The 23,501-nt window shown below is 41.7% G+C and overlaps 3 protein-coding genes across 3 annotated transcripts in view; 2 read left to right on the forward strand and 1 right to left on the reverse strand.

The window, feature by feature from the left end:
* Nucleotides 1–23,501, reverse strand: part of LOC140291582 (NLR family CARD domain-containing protein 3-like) — a 531,700-nt gene that overhangs the window by 254,242 nt on the left and 253,957 nt on the right. The gene's annotated exons all lie outside the window — the stretch shown is intronic.
* Nucleotides 10,714–13,852, forward strand: LOC140294946 (uncharacterized). Its single transcript, XM_072379625.1, has 6 exons — nucleotides 10,714–10,832; nucleotides 10,917–11,045; nucleotides 11,466–11,579; nucleotides 12,691–12,769; nucleotides 12,932–13,139; nucleotides 13,287–13,852. The coding sequence occupies exons 1-6, from the start codon at nucleotides 10,765–10,767 to the stop codon at nucleotides 13,850–13,852; spliced, it is 1,164 nt and encodes a 387-aa protein (XP_072235726.1). The 5' UTR covers nucleotides 10,714–10,764.
* LOC140292269 (stonustoxin subunit beta-like) lies at nucleotides 17,121–21,069 on the forward strand. Its single transcript, XM_072379474.1, has 3 exons — nucleotides 17,121–18,219; nucleotides 19,764–19,810; nucleotides 19,937–21,069. Exons 1-3 carry the CDS (start codon nucleotides 18,059–18,061, stop codon nucleotides 20,461–20,463), a joined length of 735 nt encoding a protein of 244 aa, XP_072235575.1. The 5' UTR covers nucleotides 17,121–18,058; the 3' UTR covers nucleotides 20,464–21,069.

The following is a 23,501-nucleotide window of genomic DNA, read 5'->3' on the forward strand; positions in this document are numbered from 1 at the left end:
ACAATCCTGGGACAAACGGAGGGACCGAGTTGTGACATAAGCCTTTGCAAGAGCATTCAAGTAGATGGGAGCCGTTCCATTAAGCACTTTGTAGGCTACCATCAGGGACTTGAATTTGATGCGGGCAGCTAAGGGCAGCCAGTGGAGTTCAATGAACAGAGGGGTGACATGTGTTCTTTTAGGCTGATCGAAGAGCAGACGCGCCGCCGCGTTCTGGACAATCTGAGGTTTCATAGTACAGGCTGGGAGACCAGTTAGGAGAGCATTGCAGTAGTCAAGGCGGGAGATGACCATGGCCTGCACCAGGAGTAGGGTGGCATGTTGGGTTAGATATGGTCTGATCTTTCTTATGTTTAGTAATGCAAAGCGGCATGAATGAGCAACTATAAGTTCTGCATTTGTACACATAAATATTAGATTACTCATTGTCTGCGGTTAACTTTTAGTCTTTTGTAACCTGAGTTGCAGTAATTTACATCCTCCACTCAATCTGATAGCTGCTTAATACTGTGTCTTCTGAGCTGGCTGGTTTGGTGGTTCAATATCAACTACAAAACAAATGTAATGAAGTTTTAAAAATGCAGCAAAAGAGATGGGAATAAATGGAGATCTGACACATTACAAACTACAGGACAGTTAAGATTAGCTGTTTGCATGAAGATAAAACAGATTTTAAAGGTGTTGCATCTAACATTCAGAAACACTTGGTGTAACTCTAGAGCACCAGAGCCTCTGACCAAAAGAAAAACTAATATAAACTCATTTACTTCAGCAGCTCATAAGGAACTTTATCTCGAGAGTGGCTGACTCTGGTCTTATCTCGCTCTGTGCTCGAGGCCTTTTAGGCCAAAGGATGTGAGCTCCTCAGATTACTGTGACCTGGATGACTTAGAATCTTCATCAACATGCAGTGTGTACTGATGTTAACTGTAAAGACATCCTCGACAGAAGATCTGCTTGTTGTATGAGGACAGAGTGTGTGTCTTATATGGAGATGGAAGCCTGGTTCAAATATAGAAATAATTTCTTTGTATGTTACTGATTTAAATGTGTCCTCTCAGTAGCTGTGAAGTACTGCCAGTAATAATGAGCGGAACTCTGCATTGATGGAGATGTGTCTCCCTCTGTTGGTGAATAGAGGAACTGCATGATGTCATAGAAGCGTTCAACTATAGGAAGAAGTGAAACTCTTCCAGTGGTTCCTGCAGAATCCTGACTGATGTGTGTGTGTCCCGTTACTTTAGAAAACCTAAACTTATAAAGGTCCATATAGTGACAATGTGTTCTGATAGTGTTGTATGAGTTTTATAAACTCTGAGGTGTCAAACAGAAGCTGTGAACATTACAAGTGTCACTGCTGCCATTCCTCCAGAAACACACCCGCTGCACCGGCTTCAGGAGCCAGTAGGAACTTTGTCCGTCTCTGACGTCATCTGTAATAGCCAATGGTAGAACAGCTGAGAGTTTGGAACAAGCCCCGCCCCCTCATTGTCTGCTTCAGCCGGGGTGAAGCACAGAGATAAATCTTAAGAGGAGAACAGCCTCGTTCCCTCTGTTAAAGACACCTTTATGTCCACTAAATACAGTCTGAGGAGAACTCTGAAATGTTTCAGCTAACAGGAAAGTTATCTACAAGAACAAACACAAGAGGCTTCATGTTTTTAAGTGTTAGCTACAGCAGAAAGTTTTCAGCAGTTTGGAGGAGCAGACAGGAGTCCAGCAGCTGAGGAGTGAGCCCCCAAAAACTGATTCAACACGCCTAAAAAGACAATATATAGAAACTCAAACATTTGGGATGTTTTCACTGCTGTACTTAGTGTCAAGCAGCCGTTTAAAGCAGCTATTGACGCCTTCACTCTCACAGCCTCCAGACTCCTTTTAGAAAACCTCTCATTTTAGCTACCTGGACACCGCAGTTGTTGGTCTGTTTGTGTGACTTTGGTGTTTAACATGTTGGTTAAAACATCAAAGTCACACATTAAGAGGAAAACTACCCCACTGAGGCAGCAGCAGACCAACGACCAAAGCTTAACTTTGGAAGGTAAAATAGATGGTTTTCTTAACAGTCTGATAACCGAGGCCAGAACAACCAAATTAACAAATATATCCCTGAAAATAGTGTAAATTTATCTGCAAAATGATCCGGACTGACCCCTTCATGCAGTCACTGTATTTTCAGATAGTTTTTTTTAGATTTAGTAAAACAGGTTTTTGTCAGGATTTTACATCAGATTGCTTCTCTCCTTCCCTCTGGGCATATATTGTATTGTAATATAACCAAATTATCAATAATTTTCTTCTTATTGAAATATTTGTAAATATATGTCACACTTTGTGGAAGGTTCTTGGACATATATGTCTGGTCTTCACTGTCTGCAGACTGCTGATTCTACAGAGCGGCATGTGTTGCCTGTTGTCATTGTCCTCACCCATCACTGAGATTTTTTCTGCCAAATTCATTTATTTTTCTTCTTTTGTCCGTAGCTATTCCTGACTAGAACCGAGTCTGTGCCGGTATTCTGTTTAAGATAAATACATAATTGTCTTTAATAATCCAAAGAGGGAGATGAGGTTAAGCGCCTTCAGTTTAAGTTGATTTAAGAACTACAAATCACGAGCACATAAGATCAGGAAGGTTTTCATGTTCAGCATCTTTTACAAATCAAGCTTAAGAATAATGTCAGCAGTGGTCTTAAGGTTAAATTCAAGTAAAATCTAAGAGCAGAAAGGAGTTTGGTGGACATGAAGTGTACACTTTATTAGGTCTTTATGCAGAACAAAAGCATGGAGTTTTAATTTCAGCTTAATCAAATATTTCGTGGAACGGGGCTGAGGCAGTAACCAAGAAGCCATGAACAATTCGGGAGAGATTAGACTTTGATCATTTGTATTGTATTTAATCCTGAGTATCGGGAGATCAGTATGTTTTCTTTCCATGTTCACCTGTTCGTTCCAGAGTGTCCACTCATAAAATCGAACAATTGTTCATGTCTGAATCTTACCACAAAGTCACCTCGGCTGAGGTTATTGTGTTCTGATTTCAAATGAAGGACGGATTGAGCAGAGTCTGAAGTCTTTAAGGCTGAATAAACTTCTTTAGGAAACCCACTTCTTAAACTCGGGCCTTGTGTGCTGGTTAACAGCTTAACTACAATCAGGCATTGAGTCGGATTCAGGTCCAATATTTTGGAAAATAATATGAAGATTATTTTATCAGGAATATGTGTGAACTGGCTTATTGAAGCTTTGAAGAGCAGAGTCTAATGTTTTCCACTTTCACCTGTGTCCCCTGTTCTCATGATCTCTGTGACTAAACTGCTGATTCATGCAGGTGATCATTTTCAAGCTGTGGAAAAATTCTGAAGTTTATTAAATGCTGACTTTAATTGAATCATCTTATCACAGAGAAACATCTGTCTCTTGATACTTCTGATCACTTTGTGGGTAACTCGGTGCTCAGGTGCTGCATGAGTTTTGCTTGCTTTAGGAACATGTTGCACTGTTTGCATGTCGTTAGGTTTTTTTTATTTTTAATTTTAAACTTAAATAATTCTTAATCTCAACTCTAAACAACCCAAAGGGATTAACTTCAGGGCTGTTGCACAACGGTCGATGTCACTCATGAAATTTCCTACAGCTGCTGCTGCAGCACAGTGAGAGAAAAAGTTTTCTTTGTTTTTTTTATTCACTCTGGCTAGTTGATAGGTGTGCAGACTCTTATTTAGAAGTAGTCCACCTGGAGTAGGCTGACTACTCTGTCTGGTTTAATATCTGCTCTCAGATGAAGTTTCCCTCAGATTTAACACACAGGAAACTGTCTGCAGTCCTGAAAACTTAGCTGCTTGTCTTTGGCTGTGTGTGATCACTTTGATTAATAATAAATTGCAATGAAGATCACATAGAATATAACTAATTAAATGTTGAGTAAGTTATAAGGATGAGTAACAAGATTTCTGAAATGTTCTTTACACTGGTCAACTGAAGGTAGAGAAATCTTTTAGCAGCAAAGTAACATAAAGTACGAGGAGCAACAAAAGCCAGTTTATTGAGTTGATATTATCCAGTGCAGATGCAGACATTCAGCTGGTGTGAGATTACATTAACAGCTCCTTGTGAATGTGAACCTGATTCAGGGCATAATCTGATGATGGTTGAAGGCCCGTCGACCAGGTTCAGCAACAAGGAGGAAGAAGGACAGGCCATCTCAGTATGCTTCCTCTTCTGAGAGAGCTTTGCAGTGCCTGGTTGTACTTTAGTCACCTGGAGAAGGTCAGTAGCACGGAAGATGAGTTCAGAGTGGAGGAACCCACTTACTGAACAACATACTTTTATATTCCTACTCAGCAAAATGTAGAAAAGTTTTAATGTGACCACTTTGATTTTGTCCATTACATCAGATTTCCTGTGGCCACCACCAGGACAATCAGCAGAAATGCTTTGTGTGAACAGCCTTCCCCAGTGATGCAGATAAACGGGGATTACAGAGCCGTGCCTGTATTCAGACTGAATTCATAGCACATACTAGTTCATAAAGTACAAAGGAGACCAAGAGGACAATGAAAATACAAGTGAATGGTGCAGGAAAGAACCCACCCAGACAATTCGGACCCCATTGTTGAAAATGCACATTTTCAGGTCATTTTACCTACAACAATCACAAGAAGTTGAGAGTAGCGATAAAAATATTTTCATTCAACCCAATAAAAGATGTAGACCATCCAGAAATCTCATTGTAAGAAATTCAATTACTTTCTCAAGCTGTTCCTGTGATTCTGAACTCTCTGAAACATGATGCATAATTATGGAATGATGTTTACGTTTTGTCAGGCATCAGCAAAGAAGTGGAGAGCAAATATTTCCAGACTTAATCATTTAGTTGTAAAAATAAAAATAATTCCTTCTCCCCGTCGGCGAACCCCGGTCTCCCGCGTGACAGGCGGGGATACTCACCACTATACTAACGAGGAGATGACCTTTTGACTGTGATGATGCTTTCACGGCCAAATTAATAATTTTTGAGGGAGACCATTGCTCATATCTGGTGTACTGCCTCCGCAGGGAATCCCATCTGTTCTTCATCTCTTTCGCTGACAGACAAAGTCAAACTGTGAGCAAAGTCACATTTATAAAGTTTTGTGTTATAAATTCAGCATATTACTAATTAAAAAATAATTAAATCAATTAAAAAATACCAAACAAAGCTGTTATTCAGCCATGAACAGCTGTGAGTTAACAGTATCATATCACTTGTATATCTTTGATTTTGTTGGACTTTTAAGCTCCATAGCTGAGTGCTTCTGTACAGCTCAGAGGCACATAGAGATTCATACCTGATATAAGTGTCTCCCCAACCTGCTGCCAGAGCTCTGCTTTTACAGCTTAGTTGGTGTTGTGTTTTTCAGTGATGTCATAAAGAGCTCGTCTCTCTGAATCATGGTTATCAGCAGGTCATCAGTTTGTTCACACCAGATGGGCAAGTTTCTGTTAAACTCTTGCTTGTGTGGAGAGATGCGTGATGCAAGAAGTCAGACATTTTGCTTCAGGGAGACATAAATAGTGAGAGAGCAACACTACTGTCCCTATGTGTTATCAGTGGTGCAACTACATAGTGGAATAGAGTTGTCATCATGGTGTGAAGATGCATCAAGTGTGAGGAGAGCCTGGCTTCACGAAAGCCAGAGGCTGACTTGACTTGATTCATGAAGGACACAAACACTTGAATAGTGGAGACAACCTGGAGGGATGAAGGCCTGTTGGTGTCCACGAGGACGAGTCACATCCTTTTCCTCCTCTTTAGTGGAGAGCAAAGAGAGCAACAGCCCTGTCTGTGACAACTTTTCTTGTCTCCATTCATAACGGGTGAGAGGAATGTGGGAACTTGCTGCTTTTTCTTTTATCTCAGATGCTGGAGATGTGATATCAGCTGTGGATGGATTGTTGAGAAATCTGTGTTTGATATGAATCAAAGAAACATGGGTAGAGTCAGTGGAGAGTTCATGTACAGTGATGGAAAAGAAGAAAGTACAACCTTCAATTCTATGTCATTATGTCCACAATCAATAAAAATCATCTGATATGCTGCAGAGGCAATTATCAGGAAATTAAAGGTTGTTTAAAAAAAGATGGTTATATGAAACAGGGCAGTGAAGAAATATTATGATTCTGTGCCACATGACAGAACAAAATCAAGGACATGATGAAGACAGTGAGTAGGTCTAACACAGAGTTAAAGGTCATATTTAGGCTTTAGTCATTTTCAGCACCTGATTAGTAAACCTGGTTGGAGGGTAGCTGCTGCTTTCCCTCAGCCTGTGGTTCAAGGAATGTAAAAAGATGAGCAGCTGGCTTTCTGTAAGATTCATTTAACCACCATGATTATCACCAATCAAGTCATTTTTAACAGAGACTTAGACAACAGGCATTGATTATTTGATATGAAAAAAAACCCACATTCATGAATTTGTTCTGTTAAAGTTGAAGTCTTCATGTTTTTCAGATTCCCATTACTTGTCTCTTTTGTGTTGTTTCTTTTGTTTTTTATTTAATCTGGGTGGTCATGGAACAGATACATGCTGTGTTCAAACTGTTTACTTGATCATGATGTAGTCCTCTATAATATATTGTTGGAATGAAACTTGTTAATTAAATGTGTGCATGGGAGCACCTTTGGTGAAGACACCACATTTGTTGTGTTTTCTTTCTCTTGATGGTCAAAATAAAGCTATATATATTATATTTATATATATATTATATATGTGAGTGGATTTTATAACTGTAAATGCAATTGGCTACAGTGTGGCAAAAGCAATTTATTGAAATTTAAGTGATATGTGTTCAAATACAAATCACAAGTCAAAACAGCGCTAACTTTAGCTGAATTCTAAAAGGTATAACTGGTGAAATGGAGTCGTTTTGGAGCCGAAAGAGTCGGCTCTTCTTGGTGAGCTGAGCCAAATGATCTGGCTCACCAAAAAGAGCCGAAATTCCTATCACTAATTGTTAGGAATACTGCTTCTTCTTCTTCTTCTGTGATTTTTACTGGCAGCTGGCATCCTTGACGTTGCATATGACGCCATCTACTGAACTTAACTTCTTTCTAATTCTTCTTTCCTATATTCTTTGAATTACCCCAGTTGACACCAGGAATCTCATCATTATTTTCCTCCCTTCTTTAGATTTCCCAGATTCTACTATGTTTCTAAAATAAATACATTCTCCTATTCCTGCCTTCTGCAGCCCTATCTTCATCCTTTCCCTCTCGCTTCCATACCAAGGACATTCTATCATCACATGTTCCACTGTCTCCCTCTGCCCACAGCTACACTGCCCAGTTGGATGTTTCCCCATTTTCTTAAGTGTATTATTCAGTTTAATATGTCCTATTCTTATCCTGCTCATAATTACTTGTTCTGTTCTGTCCATAACACCCTGCCTCTCCTGCTACACTTTGTCATTTATATAAATGTCTTCCTTTTTCCTGTTTCTTCCAATATTGATTCCACTGTTTGTTTATTTCTTTCCAGACTAAACTTTTCCCTTCTGTTTTTGATCATTTTACTTTCATTTCCACCTCCTCTTTCTTTACTGCCTCCTCAGCAGCTTTGTCTGCTTTTTCATTTCCTTTTATTCCTAAATGAGCTGGTACCCACATGAACACTATTTCCCTACACCGTTGCGTTAACCTGGATGTTTTTAATTGTATTTCATATCAAATTTCATGTTGCATGTTTCTGCTGTTCCGTTTTTAAAACTTAAGAGTGCCACCTGTAGCCTGCTCATTCATCATCTTTAACCCTGTATGGCCATCATGTGACCTTGCTGCTGCTGCCTCGCCTGCAGAGGAAACAGTGAGACCATCACTGATCAGCATCAACACCTGAACTCATTCAGCTCTGATTCTTCACAATGTGGAGAAATGTTCCCAAATGTGAAGCTCTCAGTTTAAAGAAGTAGCCTCCTAATTTTTTGTGTGTTCAGTAACTTTTCTGCCAACAGTCAGAGAGTAAAAAGCTCTGTTTCCTCTTTATTTCGTCATGTTTGCAGTCTTTAGCCCACAGTTCCACATGTCATGTGTGCTGCTCAGTGTTGAATCTTCACTCTTTTTATTCAGTTTCACATGCTGTGCTGTTAAATATCTGCCATCACGGAGCTTTGATCATCAGCATCAGATCTACCAGAGAAACTGTTGGACATGGAAACACATTTTTCATCTGGGAGAGGCAATGACTTCAATAAATCCTGTTCTGGAGGAGCAGACAGGGATAATAAAGTGGAAATGACTGAATAAAGAGTCTCATTTTTGTCTGTAATGACAAAGTTCAAATCCAACTGAACCGTTTGTGACGTACTGATCTGTTATTGGATCAGAACTTCCTCTCTGGGTGTTTCCTCTCGGTTTAGTTTCACTTCCCATCCTTTTGCTCAGCTGATTTTCTCCGTGGGAAGCGCCATCTGAAGATAATTCAGCTGTTTTTAATGTGTGACTCGTTAACATCAGCTGTGGGCAGCTTAGTTCTAGCAGAAATCTGCTCTCCAAACTTCACGGCACCGGACTCACAGCTGGAACCGAGAAGTCAGGACGAAGGAGGCAGCGGCTCGGCCTGTCCGTCATGTTGTCACTTCTGGTGTCAGTAAGTCCTGAACGAAGCCGCTAAACTTTAAACTTCACATACATTTCTGTCTACAATAGTTCGACTGCTCAGATCTGGGCGGAATTGTTCTGAAGAGGCTGTAGATTCATTAATACCTGGATGATGGGCAGCACTGGAATAATGGCGCATGTTAGTGGAAAGATTAATGAGATGACAGCGATACATTTCTCAACAATGCAGATCTCATAAAAACATCCGGTGCAGAATAGGTTTTATTAATGGTTAAACTATGGGATGTCTGATTGTTAGCTTTTATGAGGGGAAACACACGGAGGCTTGTATTTGGTTTCTTCGAGTCATGAGCAGTGGCGGTTACAGACCAAATTTATCAGGGAGCGTCTTCTTCTTCTACTCCACGTGTCCGGTGTAAATGATGGGCTGTTCATGGATGATCTGAAGCCTGCACAGCTTGCTGATATCCATTCACTCTACCTTAATAAGAGCTGACGGTGGTGGACAAAAGCTTTTCTTCTGATTTTCTTTAGTTTACTGACTGTGTGGCACTTGAGGGCAAACGATGCTTCCTGGGTGAGAACATCTATAATGTGTTGAGCCTGTTGGACGTTGCTCATGGATGCACTTGCTCTGTAGTTACTGTACAACCTGTTTAGCTCAGGACATGAACTTATCATCCCATCTGCCCAGAGACTCAGCCCAACTTCAAAGCCTGCCAGCTTTGCATAATTACCTCCCCTTCTGTGAGAGATCTTGCTTGGTTTCCACATATCAAATGTCAGTTTTAACATGTAGTTACAAGGCAGACATTGTTGATGGTCTTATTATTACTCTTATCTGGAAACGTGCAACCTAACCTGGTCCTGAGCTGCAGTGTATCCAGACACCATCTGACTTTAAATCCTCGTCTACCACTAAAATTGTTCATCTTAATGTGTGCAGCTTGTTCTCCAAGATGGACGAGGTCAGGATTTGGGTTAAATCAACAGATGCAGACATGGTTGTAATTTCTGAAACCTGGCTGATCAAATCTGTTCCTGATGAAGATATGAACAGAACTGGATGCAGTGTTTATGGTGGCGGTGTCCAAGGAAGCATTACAGTCTTTAAAGCATCTTCTGTCCAGTTCTGTCCTGAATTATAGTCGGCTTGTCTGAGCTGCTGATTTGAATTGGGACTGGCTTAAAACAACTTGAGATGATAATAAATGGCTCTGTGATTCCATTCATCTTACCCACTCGGCCACATCTTAAAAGCCCTGACAGGTCCTCCTGGACTATCTCCCCACAGCTTTGCAGATACTATTGATGAGCGTAACCTGGCCGTTCAGAAGATTTGTTGCTTTCTGTTCCAGATGTACAGACTGAACTGGGTCAAAGGTCTTTTGTCCTCTCTGCTCCTGTTACATGGAATATGTTGCAGAAAGACTGAAAATGAACTGAACTCATTTCATGGAGCGCTTTTAAATCCAAACAGAGTTCTTGAGGCGACTCCACTGCATGCACTTGTTTTATTCTTTTGTTTGTGCTTCAGCTGTGTGCTTTTGGACCTGTGTTCTGTATTTATTGCTGCTTATCTTGGCCAGGACTCCCTGAAAGAGTTCCACAGACTTCATAGATGAAGGACTTCTGCTTTACTGGAACATTTCCATGTTGAGCTGCTTTATGCTTTTACTCCATTTCAGAGGAGCTCACTTATTTCTTACTGCTCTGCACTTTTTCACAGCTGCTTCAGACCATTAAAATCAATGACTGACATGTTCACGTGCACAGTGTGATGAAGTTCATCTCACTGAGCTCATGTGTGTTTTCACAGAGCAGGACTTTAACTTTCTTCTTATTTATTCTGAGAATGTGAAGCTGACATCATGCAGCGGTTTGGTTAGACGCCATGTTGTATTCCTGCTTCCTCTGGGTTTTTTCTGTGTGAACAGACCCTGAATTCTAACTCGTGGATCGTGTTTCTACGCTCAGACTGTGGGATCAGCCTCTAACATCTCACCCTTAAGGCTGAATGTTGAACATATGTGTCCACTGTTAAAACAACACATTTCTGATGAGCTTATTATTGATTTGTAGTTGAGGTGTAGATGAATGATTTGTGTTTCCTCTGCAGATGAAGGTAGAAAGTGTGTGTGAGCTGATGTGAATTCAGCAGCATGGAGCAGTGTGAGGACACTAAAACCACTCTGTGTGGGGAACATGAGAGCCAGAGCAAAGCTCAGAGGTGAGATGACCATCTCTAACTGTCCATGACTCTTCTCCATGTCAGAGCTCAGCACTCACATCACCAAACCACCTTTATTCACAGGAACCAACCAGAACCAGAACCAGAACCTGAACCTGAACCTGAACCAGAACCCAGCTGTGTTTCCTTTAAGAGCAACAAGTCAAAGGATTGGTTTATTAATTTCCAACATGATGTTCCATCAGCCCAACAGTGAGTATCTGTCAGTATTCAGTGGAGCTGCATCATGTTTCAGATGATAACCAGTTTTCAGCTGAATTACTTGAGACTTGGATCAGTTCTTGATGTCTCTGATGACGCCATGGTGCAGCTGTCGTTTGTCTCTAAAAGAGCAGAATGAATCTGATCACACAAACAGTAAAGACTGAGTCAGGGAACCATACTGAAAGCTCATAGCTGAAGTCTTCCTGTTTTCTCTCAGGTAAAATTACCTCCAGCTTCCAGTTTCACACACCTGCTGACGTCTGCCTGCAGAGTGACAGAGCTGCCACAAGGGGGAGCTGTAACATTGTTCCACAGCAGCCACACTGACTCTGACAGGCCGTCTCACTGCAGACTCAAACACTATCACTGAATACTTTAGTTTGAAGAAAACAAGTGTTTTTCTGTCAGGATCCATCAGAGACTCAGACCTGAACCTGGAACCAGCTGTGTGTCCATGAAGAGCGATCGGTCAATGGGTCCTCCTCTTTACTTCAAATCAGACCAACATCCATCCACTAAGAGGTGAGCTGAGTGTAAATGTTGTAACAGAGTAAAATGTAGCAGAGTCAGTTTGAACAGTTTTTATCCCAGCATGTGTTTAATGTGAGCTCAGCTCTGTTTCACATCCATTTCTATGTTCATATGTGAAGCGGTGTGTGTTGGATGTTTTCCACAAACACAGCAGTCACAGAGGAAAGAATGGATGTTGGAGGAGGTGTTTCTGAGTGTCTGTAGGACACCAGCTGGTCCAGCAGGTGTCACCTTTGTGCTTTGGCTCTAACGCAGTGTAGGAAGTGTGAAGCAGCTGACTTCCAAAGTAAAAGTGCAGTTCATTCACAAATGAATGACTTTGTTTGAAGGACATAGTCAGGTTGATTACGATGCATCTGTGTTTTGGGTATTTTTTAGGTGGTTGAAATATTGCCCATCAGTCTGGTCTCAACTTGGAGACAAAATATGGTTTTTAATATTTTCTAAGATTTTCAGAAATATCCTTTCAGATGTATTGTCATTAAATGCCTTTTTGTCTTTTGTCAATTATTTTGTGTTCTTTAGGAAGAAGCTGGAAAAACCAGGCTCACCTGAACCTAAATCCAGCTCCAAGTGCCAGAAGACTGACCGATCTATAAAACGTACTCCAAGGAAAAGGCTCCACCCAGATGTTCAAAGGTACTGGAATAGTTTACAGATGACAGGAAGAAACTAAAGCATTTAATTTATTTTTTACATCTTCAGTACAACTTGACTGACACAGATAAAGTTCTCTCAGTGACGACTCTGTTTTAAACATCTATCTGTCTAACACTGGGAACATACCAGTTCAACCAGTCTGATCCAAGCACACACTGGCTCTGGCTGCCTTGCTCCAGGGCACTTCAGCAGGGAGGGAAAGCTTTCTGAAGGGGTTGCTGAGAGCTGTTGGACCCAACCAAAGTGAGCTGAAAGCTCCAAGCAGCTTCAGACTGAGCTGTTGATTCTCAGTGGGATCAGCAGGACTAGTAAAGCTTTCCCACTACAGGGAGTCCTCTGATTCACTGTTCACATCCACACATCACTTCATGGAGCTTTACCTTGTGTTTGTCTCTGTGTGGACAGACAGAATGTGAGCTCATTCTTCATGATTCCTCCACAGAGTGGACCAGCAGAGCTCAGAGGTTCCCAGTGGTCAGTCTGCCCAGCAGCATCAAACACAGCTGGACTCCATATTTATGGTCTGTACATGTACAACAACTACTTTTCCATCTATTCTGTTCACAGTCATCTCCATGCTGCACTTTGTAGACCAGTGGATTGTCAGTGTGTCCAACATGGATCTGATGTTTGGCTCCATGATTCCAGTCTGATTGGTTCATTCATATAGTATTCTGTTCCAGCTGCTGGAGGACAACATGGTCACTTTTGTGAAGGAGGAGCTGAAGAAGATCCAGAAGGCTCTGAGTCCAGATTACCCAGAATGCTTAGAGAGTCAGAGGGAGGATGAGGGTGAAGAGCAGAGGAGAAGCAGAGAGGCATTAATGAAGATCACAGTTCACTTCCTGAGGAGAATGAAGCAGGAGGAGCTGGCTGACCGTCTGCAGAGCAGTAAGAGGATTTCTCTAAAGATTTAACCTGCTGGATAAATTACTCATTTACTGATGTCTCAACACACAGAACAACACATGTCCAAATACTCATTCTTTACAGGGTTGAAATGTTTGTTTACTGATGTTATTTGTTGTCTTCATTCAGAACTTTTTACTCCCGTGTGTCAACGTAAACTTAAATCTGCTCTGAAGAAGAAGTTCCAGTGTGTGTTTGAGGGGATTCCTAAAGCAGGAAACCCAACCCTTCTGAATCAGATCGACACACAGCTCTACATCACAGAGGGAGGGAGTGGAGAGGTCAATGATGAACATGAGGTCAGACAGATTGAAACAGCATCCAGGAAAGCAGACAGAGCAGAAACAACCATCAGACAAGAAGAAATCTTTAAACTCCCACCTGGAAGAGATGAACCAATCAGAACAGTGATGACAAAGGGAGTGGCTGGCATTGGGAAAACAGTCTTAACACAGAAGTTCACTCTGGACTGGGCTGAAGGCAAAGCCAACCAGGACATCCAGTTCATGTTTCCATTCACTTTCAGAGAGCTGAATGTGCTGAAAGAGAAAAAGTTCAGCTTGGTGGAACTTGTTCATCACTTCTTTACTGAAACCAAAGAAGCAGGAATCTGCAGCTTTGAAGAGTTCCAGGTTGTGTTCATCTTTGACGGTCTGGATGAGTGTCGACTTCCACAACAAGGAGCCCCTGACTGATGTTACAGAGTCCACCTCAGTGGATGTGCTGCTGACAAACCTCATCAGGGGGAAACTGCTTCCCTCTGCTCGCCTCTGGATAACCACACGACCTGCAGCAGCCAATCAGATCCCTCCTGACTGTGTTGGCGTGGTGACAGAGGTCAGAGGGTTCACTGACCCACAGAAGGAGGAGTACTTCAGGAAGAGATTCAGAGATAAGAAGCAGGCCAGCAGGATCATCTCCCACATCCAGACATCACAAAGCCTCCACATCATGTGCCACATCCCAGTCTTCTGCTGGATCACTGCTACAGTTCTGGAGGATGTGTTGAAAACCAGAGAGGGAGGAGGGCTGCCCAAGACCCTGACTGAGATGTACATCCACTTCCTGGTGGTTCAGGCCAAAGTGAAGAAGGTCAAGTATGATGGAGGAGCTGAGACAGATCCACACTGGAGTCCAGAGAGCAGGAAGATGATTGAGTCTCTGGGAAAACTGGCTTTTGAGCAGCTGCAGAAAGGAAACCTGATCTTCTATGAATCAGACCTGACAGAGTGTGGCATCGATATCTCAGCAGCCTCAGTGTACTCAGGAGTGTTCACACAGATCTTTATAGAGGAGAGAGGGCTGTACCAGGAGAAGGTGTTCTGCTTCATCCATCTGAGTGTTCAGGAGTTTCTGGCTGCTCTTCATGTTCATCTGACCTTCATCAACTCTGGAATCATCTTGATGGAAGAAGAAGAAACAGACTCTGTGTGGTCAAAAATATATAAAAAAAAAAATTTAAAACATCTCCATCAGAGTGCTTTGAACAAGGCCTTACAGAGTCCAAATGGACACCTGGACCTGTTCCTCCGCTTCCTCCTGGGTCTTTCTCTGCAGACCAATCAGAGTCTCCTACGAGGCCTGCTGACACAGACAGGAAGTAGCTCACAGACCAATCAGGAAACAGTTGATTGCATCAAGAAGAAGATCAGTGAGAGTCTGTCTGCAGAGAGAAGCATCAATCTGTTCCACTGTCTGAATGAACTGAATGATCGTTCTCTAGTGGAGGAGATCCAACAGTCCCTGAGTTCAGGAAGTCTCTCCACAGATAAACTGTCTCCTGCTCAGTGGTCAGCTCTGGTCTTCATCTTACTGTCATCAGAAAAAGATCTGGATGTGTTTGACCTGAAGAAATACTCTGCTTCAGAGGAGGCTCTTCTGAGGCTGCTGCCAGTGGTCAAAGCCTCCAACAAAGCTCTGTAAGTACAAACATAGTTATATTTCTTTTTAAATACATTATTTATTCATTAACTGGAGAAAAACAGCAGAATCAGCGTTAAACTAAGTTTATTTATAAAGTGTCAGTTCAGAACAAAATATCATCTTACAAGTGATGTGAGATTATACTTTGTTGGAAATAGAAACTCAGTAGTTCCTCTGAGGAAGAACTTGGAGACAGTTATTTATTGATTTAAGAATTAATTAATTTAATTAATTAATTAATCCGTTTATTTGCTCCCATCTCATTAGTTAGTTTTCTGACTTAACTAACTAGCAATCAATGTGAATTAGACAGATATAAATTTAGTTTTGCTGTAAAAAAACTCTCTTTAGTTTATTTTATTTGATATTTTTACTTAATATATTTTTCCATGGACAAATAAACTCAAGCAAACGTGAAACAGAATTCTTCCACTAATCAAATACTAATGTAGTTTGATTGATTAATGGATTAAGTTATTTCCTTCCATCTCATTTCCTCCTCAGACTGAGTGGCTGTAAACTCTCAGAGAGAAGCTGTGCAGCTCTGTCCTCAGCTCTCAGCTCCCAGTCCTGCAATCTGACAGAACTGGGCCTGAGTAACAACAACCTGCAGGATTCAGGAGTGAAGCAGCTTTCTGTTGGACTGAAGAGTCAAAACTGCAGACTGGAAACACTCAGGTAAGGATTCATGAACTTTTCAGCTGAGAGCTGATATAGTTCTGGCTTAAATGGATGAAAAAACAGCTTCCAGGTACCTTGATCAATGAAACAGGTTGATCTGTTCTGCCTTTTGATTATCTGGCTTAAATAACTCTGATTATGAAGATAATGAAATACAACACACAGTGTAAAGAAATAGCAAAGTTCTCTTTTACTTTAACTCCTTTCCATTCCTGTAGATTTGTCCTAAAACACAGATCCATCACACACCCAAAGTAAACTACTTTACAGAAATATGAGCTGTTTTTTCCTCTAAATGTGAGCATCAAACCTCCTTTAAATGTGGACACTGCACTGGAACAAAGTGATGATATCTGTATGGTCATTGCACTGAAACTTCTCTTTGATTAAATCCCCCGTCCTGAACGTGCACAAGGTGACTGTGGAAAGAAAAAAACTCCCTTTTAACAGGAAGAAACCTCCATCAGAACCAGAATCAGGAAGGGCGGCCATCTGCTGCGACCAGCTGGGGGTTGAGAGGACAGGAAAGAGGGGACAACAAGCACCATAACACCAGGCCAGAGATACCTGCTGAGGAAGAGAAACACAAGTTAATGACAACAATAATGTCAAATGAACATGGAGAGTAAAAAGAGCAGAGAGAGGAGAGGTGCATCATGGGAGGTCCCCCAGCAGTCTAGGCCTATAGCAGCATAACTATGGGATGGTTCAGGGTCACCTGAGCCATCCCTAACTATAAGCTTTATCAGAAAGGAAGGTTTTAAGCCTTATCTTAAAGGTAGAGAGGGTGTCTGCTTCCTGAAGCCAAACTGGCAGCTGGTTCCACAGAGAGGGGCCTGATAACTGAAGGCTCTGTCTCCCATTCTACTTTTAGAAACTCTGGGAACCTGTGGTGTATAACCTGTGGTCGCCTTCAAACAGCCGATGTGTCGATGGTACAGGAAGAACTCTGCTGACACAGACTTGGTCGAACACCGAGGTAGTTTATTGGTCACCAGGTCCGTATCAGAATTACAGATAGATACATCAAATCTGGAGAGATCCTTGAAGCCAAAAAGTCTGTATCATCTCTCTCTCACTAGGGGTGCTTCTCCCCTGATATTGGGTAAAACATTTCCCTATAGGATTGAGCCTGGGTGGGCTCAATAGTTAGGCTGAAAGATATGTGTATATCTATATATCCCTGGTGTGGCTGTCCAGGACATCCTTCACTAAGGGAGTTACACATGGGTACTAAGGGATATTTCTCCAGATGTTCATGGTTACCATTCTTCATCTCCTGTCTGGACACCCCGAACACACAAACTTGATGGCCTTCTGAACTTCTGTTAAGTGTCAGACATTACAAACGTCAAGTAAACCTGCAGTCTGAGAGCAAAGTGCTCTGTTGGGAAAATCTCCAACTATGAGATGTTTCTCACTCAGCCCACAGAGTTGCTGCGTCAGACAGACTTCAGTCAGTAACTGGATTCTGCTCCTCTGCATGTGAACAGTTACAAGGATGGTGTTCCAGTTGAATGGTCCAGTCAGGCTGTGAGCAAAGCCCCACTCAATTGTGCACGTAACTGTGCTGACTGATACAGCCAACAGCTGCAGAGTCAGCAGAATATCTGTGGAGATGACAGGACTCTGGGGTGTACTGGAAGTCTGAGGTGTGCAGAGTGAAGAGAAACAGTGAGATTACAGTGAAGAGTGAAATGTTGAAATATTCATAATAATCTAAAGTTTTTATTCTCAGAGGTTTTCTTTTCATCCAGGTTTTTCATTCACTGCCATGTTTCCTCTTTGTTTGTTACAGAAGATTGTTCATATTTTCTTCTCATTTTATCTGAAACTCTTTGTTACCCTGAGCAAAATTATGAAAATCATCTTTAAAGTTATTTAAAACACATCTGATAAATAACATAAAGATAAATAAAGAACTTGAATAAAGTCCTGTTTGCAGACTAAAGATTCAACCATTTTCCTCTGTGTGTGAAGTCACATGTTCAGCATGCAGCATGTTTTTATTCTTCCTTTAACATGAACACTTTTCAGCATGTTTGAATGTTGTTAACATCTCCTGCAGTTTGAAATGTTGAAGCTGATCCACCAGTTTGGTTCAGACTGAAATGTCTCAACATTTCATAGATTGTGATGTCATTTGTTTCATGTCGTCCTCAGAGGGACCAGTTACAGTAGTTGATGATTCTCTGACTTTTATTCAGTTCCATCATCAGGTCAACATTTGATTACATTCAGCTTCAGCTTCAGAGCAGTTCTCTCAGAGTTTCTGTCTTGTTTTGTGTGTCTGCAGCATGTCAGGCTGTCTGATCACAGAGGAAGGCTGTGCTTCTCTGGCTGAAGCTGTGACCTCCAACCCCTCCCATCTGAGAGAGCTGGACCTGAGCTTCAACCATCCAGGAGACTCAGGAGTGAAGCTGCTGACGGCTGCACTGAAGGATCCACACAAACTCAGGTATGGAGAGGCCTGCTGCAGACAAGCCTGATCCAGCTCTGCTTCATTTCTCCTAACTGAACGGGCAGTTTGTCCGTGCTGGGCAGAAGGGAGAACTGTGGGTATATGAAGGGACATTTCTTCAGATCCTTTTCAGGCAGCTGTTAGAATGAGTCACATTGTGTTAGAAAGTGTAGCTGTGTCTCCACAGTGTTGCTGTTGGACTGTGTACATCCTCTCTGCTCCACAGGGAGCCATGATCTCTGATAGAGGCCCGTCTCAGTGGCCAGTGTGTGTGGGCTGAGTGTGTCCTCTGTTAACGTGGTTCTGTGTTGCTGTTCAGTCTCTGTGCTCAGGTGTTCCTCCACAGCTGATGCTCGCCTTAATGCCAGATAGCTCTGCATCTGACTGTGTTTGTGTGTCCCAGTGGCTGATGTCATTGTGTTAGTGTAGTGTGTAGCAGTCAGACTCTGGAAGCAGATGAGCTTTCTCAGAGATCACCAGGTCCAAAGAGTTCTGCCCTTCTGTGGTTCTGACCGTCCTTCCAGATGAGAACCAAGTAGACCAAAGTTGAACTGGAGCTGTGTTTGGTTGTTCTTCATCCCATCTCTGGCTGGGATGAAGAAAAAGAAAAACAGGTGGAGGACAATCCAATAAACACTATCCAAGGAATTCCAGAGAAACAGGAAGAGAGGGACACTGGGGGGAGGAGAGGAAGAGGCTGGAGGCTTTTCAGTCTGTTTCAGATTCCTGAAAAGTGATCAGGCTGAAATAAATGAGTGATTCTGATCAATAAAACCACAACACCTGGCAGCTGATATACTTCCAATGACTATAGATTCTCCTCTGATCTTATTCTGAGCCTTTAATGTTCAGTGTGGAGGGTGGGATGAGGGGAGTGTTTCTAGTCTAACTTTTCTAGATGAATGTCTTCCCCTGGCTGGCTGTGCAGCATTCAGATGGACCAATGGGTCTGAGCAAGGATCTGGATGTTTGGCTGCCCTGAAACATACTGAGAGGAGGAGTCAGCAGAAACAATGTGACCATCAGGAGAGACCATAAAGTCAGAAACTGAAGTGATTTCATTAGAATTCTTAAAGCTCATATTTGGATTCAGAAATGAGTGAAAAATCAAAGTGAAAATTCTTCCAGACTTGAAGAGTTGAATTCAGAGACAGAAACTTCATCTCCATAATCTGACTGCAGAAAACATTTGGTGCTTTTAAACATCAGAATGAGCTCAGACAGATTTCCTTCCATCCATCGTTCTTCTCTTTATTCACTTTCTTTTCTTTCCTCCTTTTTCTGAGATAAATCAAATAATGAAAGCATCTCTGCATGAGTCCATAATCTGCTCTGCGGAGATGATTGAAAGGAGTTTTGTACGTTTCAGTTTTGATCAAACAGCTTTCATTCTAGTTTTCAGATGCTCCATTCCAGTGGATGTATCCAGATGTTTTCCTGGTCCTTTCTCAGTGTAGAACATGTGTGTGTGAGAGCCATGTAATGTTCATGTTTGCATGCTGAAAGAGACTGTGCTGCTCTGATCCCCCTCCTGCTTTCAGGGTGGAGCCTGCTGGAGAACGATGGTTGACACCAGGTCTGAGGAAGTGTAAGTGTGTTCTTCATCTGATTCATGACATCCAACCATCTTCACACTGCCACATCACTCATTGATCAAAGTGAACAGATGATAGATCAATAACTGCAGCTGGATTGTGTTTGTTCTCTCCATCAGATTCCTGTCAACTCACAATCGACACAAACACAGTGAACAGAAACCTGAAACTGTCTGACAACAACAGGAAGGTGACATGTGTGGAGGAGGTTCAGTCATATCCTGATCATCCAGACAGATTTGATTACAAGTGTCCTCAGCTGCCGTGTAGAAATGTTCTGACTGATCGCTGTTACTGGGAGGTCGAGTGGAGAGGAGGAGTTTATATATCAGTGAGTTACAGAGGAATCAGAAGGAGAGGAGACGGAGACTGTGTGTTTGGATGGAATGATAAGTCCTGGAGTCTGAGCTGCTCTGATGGAAGTTACTCTGTCTGTCACAATAACAGAGAAACACCCATCTCCTCCTCCTCTGTCTGTAACAGAGCAGCAGTGTATGTGGACCGTCCTGCTGGCACTCTGTCCTTCTACAGAGTCTCCTCTGACACACTGATCCACCTCCACACCTTCAACACCACATTCACTGAAGAACCTCTGCATCCTGGATTTACAGTCTGGTATCCTGGTTCCTCAGTGTCTCTTTGTTGAGTATAAAGAGTTTCCTCCTGTCAGAGAATCACTGTTGAACAGATAGTTCAGTCTGTACATGTCTGTCTCTTTCACTCAGAAACACCTTTTCAGATTCATGGATTCAGTCAGTTTCTGTTTGAAACTCTTCTAAATGATTCCTTGGAAACTTCTTCCTCTTCCAGTCCTTTAAAGATGGAAGCTGCCATTCTTCCAGGATGTTGTTTTTCTGTGTGTTTCCAGTCAAAGCTTCACACTGAATATCAGTATGTTGTGTTTCTCTGCAGCTCACTTCAACTGAGACCATTCAGTTCATGTCAGCTGCAGTTAGTTTGCTGCACATGTGACAAACTGTGACATCAGAGAGGAATCACTGAGCTGCAATCAGCCAAGATGAATTTCCAACCTGCTGACAGATCTTCACTGATTCTGCTCCAATGAGCAGAAGTTCGGTGAGCAGCCAGGGTTCATCCTGATGTTTCTCCACATTCACTTTCTGTGAGATGATGAAAGGAAAACTGGACTGGAACTAGTTTCTGATGGCAGAAAGTTGCTAAATGTTGCTAAACGCTCACAAAGAGGACTGAAATGATCCATTACAAACAATATTTGGACTTTAACAGTTGTAAACATATAAGTTAAACAAAATTACTAACATTTAATCACCTTAATAATAATTTATGTAAAATGTAAATTAAGTCAAACATGTTGATATTTGAGGTGAAAACCTTCAGAATTTTATGCTTTTTTGCTCTTTTGATATTATTGATGTTATTATTCTTTTATGTTGTACTGGAGAATAATCTAAATAATGGACAGAAACTTTTCAAAGACTTTGTCTTCTTTCTGTAATAAAGGTGACGGTGCAATGGGTGGAGGGTCTCAAACACTTTGGAAAAGATCAGAGAAACTAAATATATCAGAGGACTGTAACCAGGCAGCTTCTCAGCAGCTGATTACAGCAACGCAGAAACAGAATATGGTGCAAAACTATTGATCTAGAAAAGGTGCACAGAGCCAAGAACAGCATGGAGGCATCATGGGACATGATCATCCTCCACCATCAGCAGGCCTTAACGAACTAACTGAACACTGACGGTGCCCAACCACATCCTGACAGAGGAGGTGTCTCTGTTTTACAAAATAGTTTCAATACAAAATATTCTGAGTATTTCCTGTACGCATTCATTCTTACAAACATTTGATTATAAAGAGTTAAATTTACAAAACCACACCATCAACCTTAAAGCCGTTTCCTGAACAGCTAAAACCCAGAAGCAGCTCGCCCACACATTCCCATCCCACATTATCCCAAACACACTGCAGAGGACACAAGTAACAGGGGAGTAAACCAGCTGTTAACACAGCTGTTTTACACCGTGCACCCCTACATCTGCTGTACTTCCACTGTAGATGCTGCACAGAGAACAGCTTTACTCTGCCTCACCAAACCATGGCTAACGGGCCGCCAACATATCAGCACTTTTCTCCTTTAATCAGTCAAACAGACAGCTGGGTGAAGACAGAACTGCATGCAGATCAGATCAGTAAAATGTTCCATAGAAATCTGATAACCGGGACATCTTTGTGCACATGTTCACTTTTCTGTGCACGTCTACGTATACTTTCATAGTGTAAAGTGCTGTAGGATTAATTGCATTTTACACATCGTTACTGACTTAGTTTTGGTCTATTCATTGTGTTAGTTAGCGCATGGCTTGATGATGTCATTTCCTGTTGGTCGTGTCACTCGGGCTTTATTTTCTGATGCCACGTTGAATTGGTTTTGGTAAAAGTGTTGCACGTGTGTGGAGGGACACAACTTGCTGTGAATGAAATATGTTGATCGTCAGAACAAGAATTATGTATCAAAAGCAAAATAAATGTGTCAAAAACTGACTTTAACTGGTACATGTACATGTATGTTCCTCATTGAGAAGCTGGTGTGATCTTTTTATGTCTTTTTAGGGGCTGCATTTTCAATATTCTGCACCCACTTCTCTCAGGACAAGTTTAATTTACACAAGAAATGTGTGTTTTAGTGTGTTGTGCATTAATTATTTTCAGTTTGATGGGAAGGTCAGAAAATGTCCAAAAATTCAACAAATCCCATTCTGCGCTCAGATCTGTGCAGTTTGAGAGCAGAAGCTTGTTAATGAGGCAGTTCTTTCAGAACAAATCACATATTGTTTAATCTCAACACTCACACCTCATATATTTATGAATATATTAATATTTCCATCACATTGTGAAGCAGTTTCAGCAGTATTTGTTCAGTTTTTCTATGTGTTCTAATCCACATTTCTTACTGACAACATCTGGATTCAGACATCAAAGTTCAGGATCAGTTTGGACTCCATTTATTTGTTTGTGTCATTTCTTGTTCTGTTTGGGGATCAGTTTGTGTTGTTCCTCCTCAGAGTGTCTCTCCTCCTCCTCCTGAGCTTGTTTCTGCCTTCTTCTGAGATGTTGTCAGTCCTTATCACAGATTCAGTAGCTGTGATGAGGTCCACCACTGGCAGCTGTCGTGGAGAAATGGCAAAACTGAGTGCTTTGCTGCAAACATCCTTTTCTGGTTGGGTGAGGTCCCCATCTTCTAAGTTCTTCACCCTCTGGTCCTGAATGTCTGTTTCTGTAGAGTCATCATATTTTTATCTGACAGATACAGATGTGCAGTTTGAAGGCTTAGCAGTTCACCTCCATCTTAAGGTGAAGGGACACTCTTTTGAGGACAGTAATGTCCACATTCTGGACAAAGAAAACAGATGGATTGGACTGAGGTGTGTCAGTGTGACCGTACAGACCTGCCAAGTGTGAATAGTCTTTAAGCTGCTGATCAGCCGACAGTCACCAACTAGTTAAAGCTGAAGACATCTTTCAGATGAGAAGTGAAATATTCAGAAAGTCCAGTTGCTCATTATTACAGTTATAAGAACTAAAGTATTCAGTCGTTTAAAAACACTCCCAAACGGACATGATGCTATTTATCTTTTCACCGCCAGAGGGCGACATATTCCCATCAATAAAGACTCCACTTCCTTCACAGTTAAAGGAGATTT

Source organism: Leuresthes tenuis, unplaced genomic scaffold (genome assembly GCF_036924035.1).
Source record: "Leuresthes tenuis unplaced genomic scaffold, fLeuTen1.0.hap1 SCAF_1, whole genome shotgun sequence".
Taxonomy (NCBI): domain Eukaryota; kingdom Metazoa; phylum Chordata; class Actinopteri; order Atheriniformes; family Atherinopsidae; genus Leuresthes; species Leuresthes tenuis.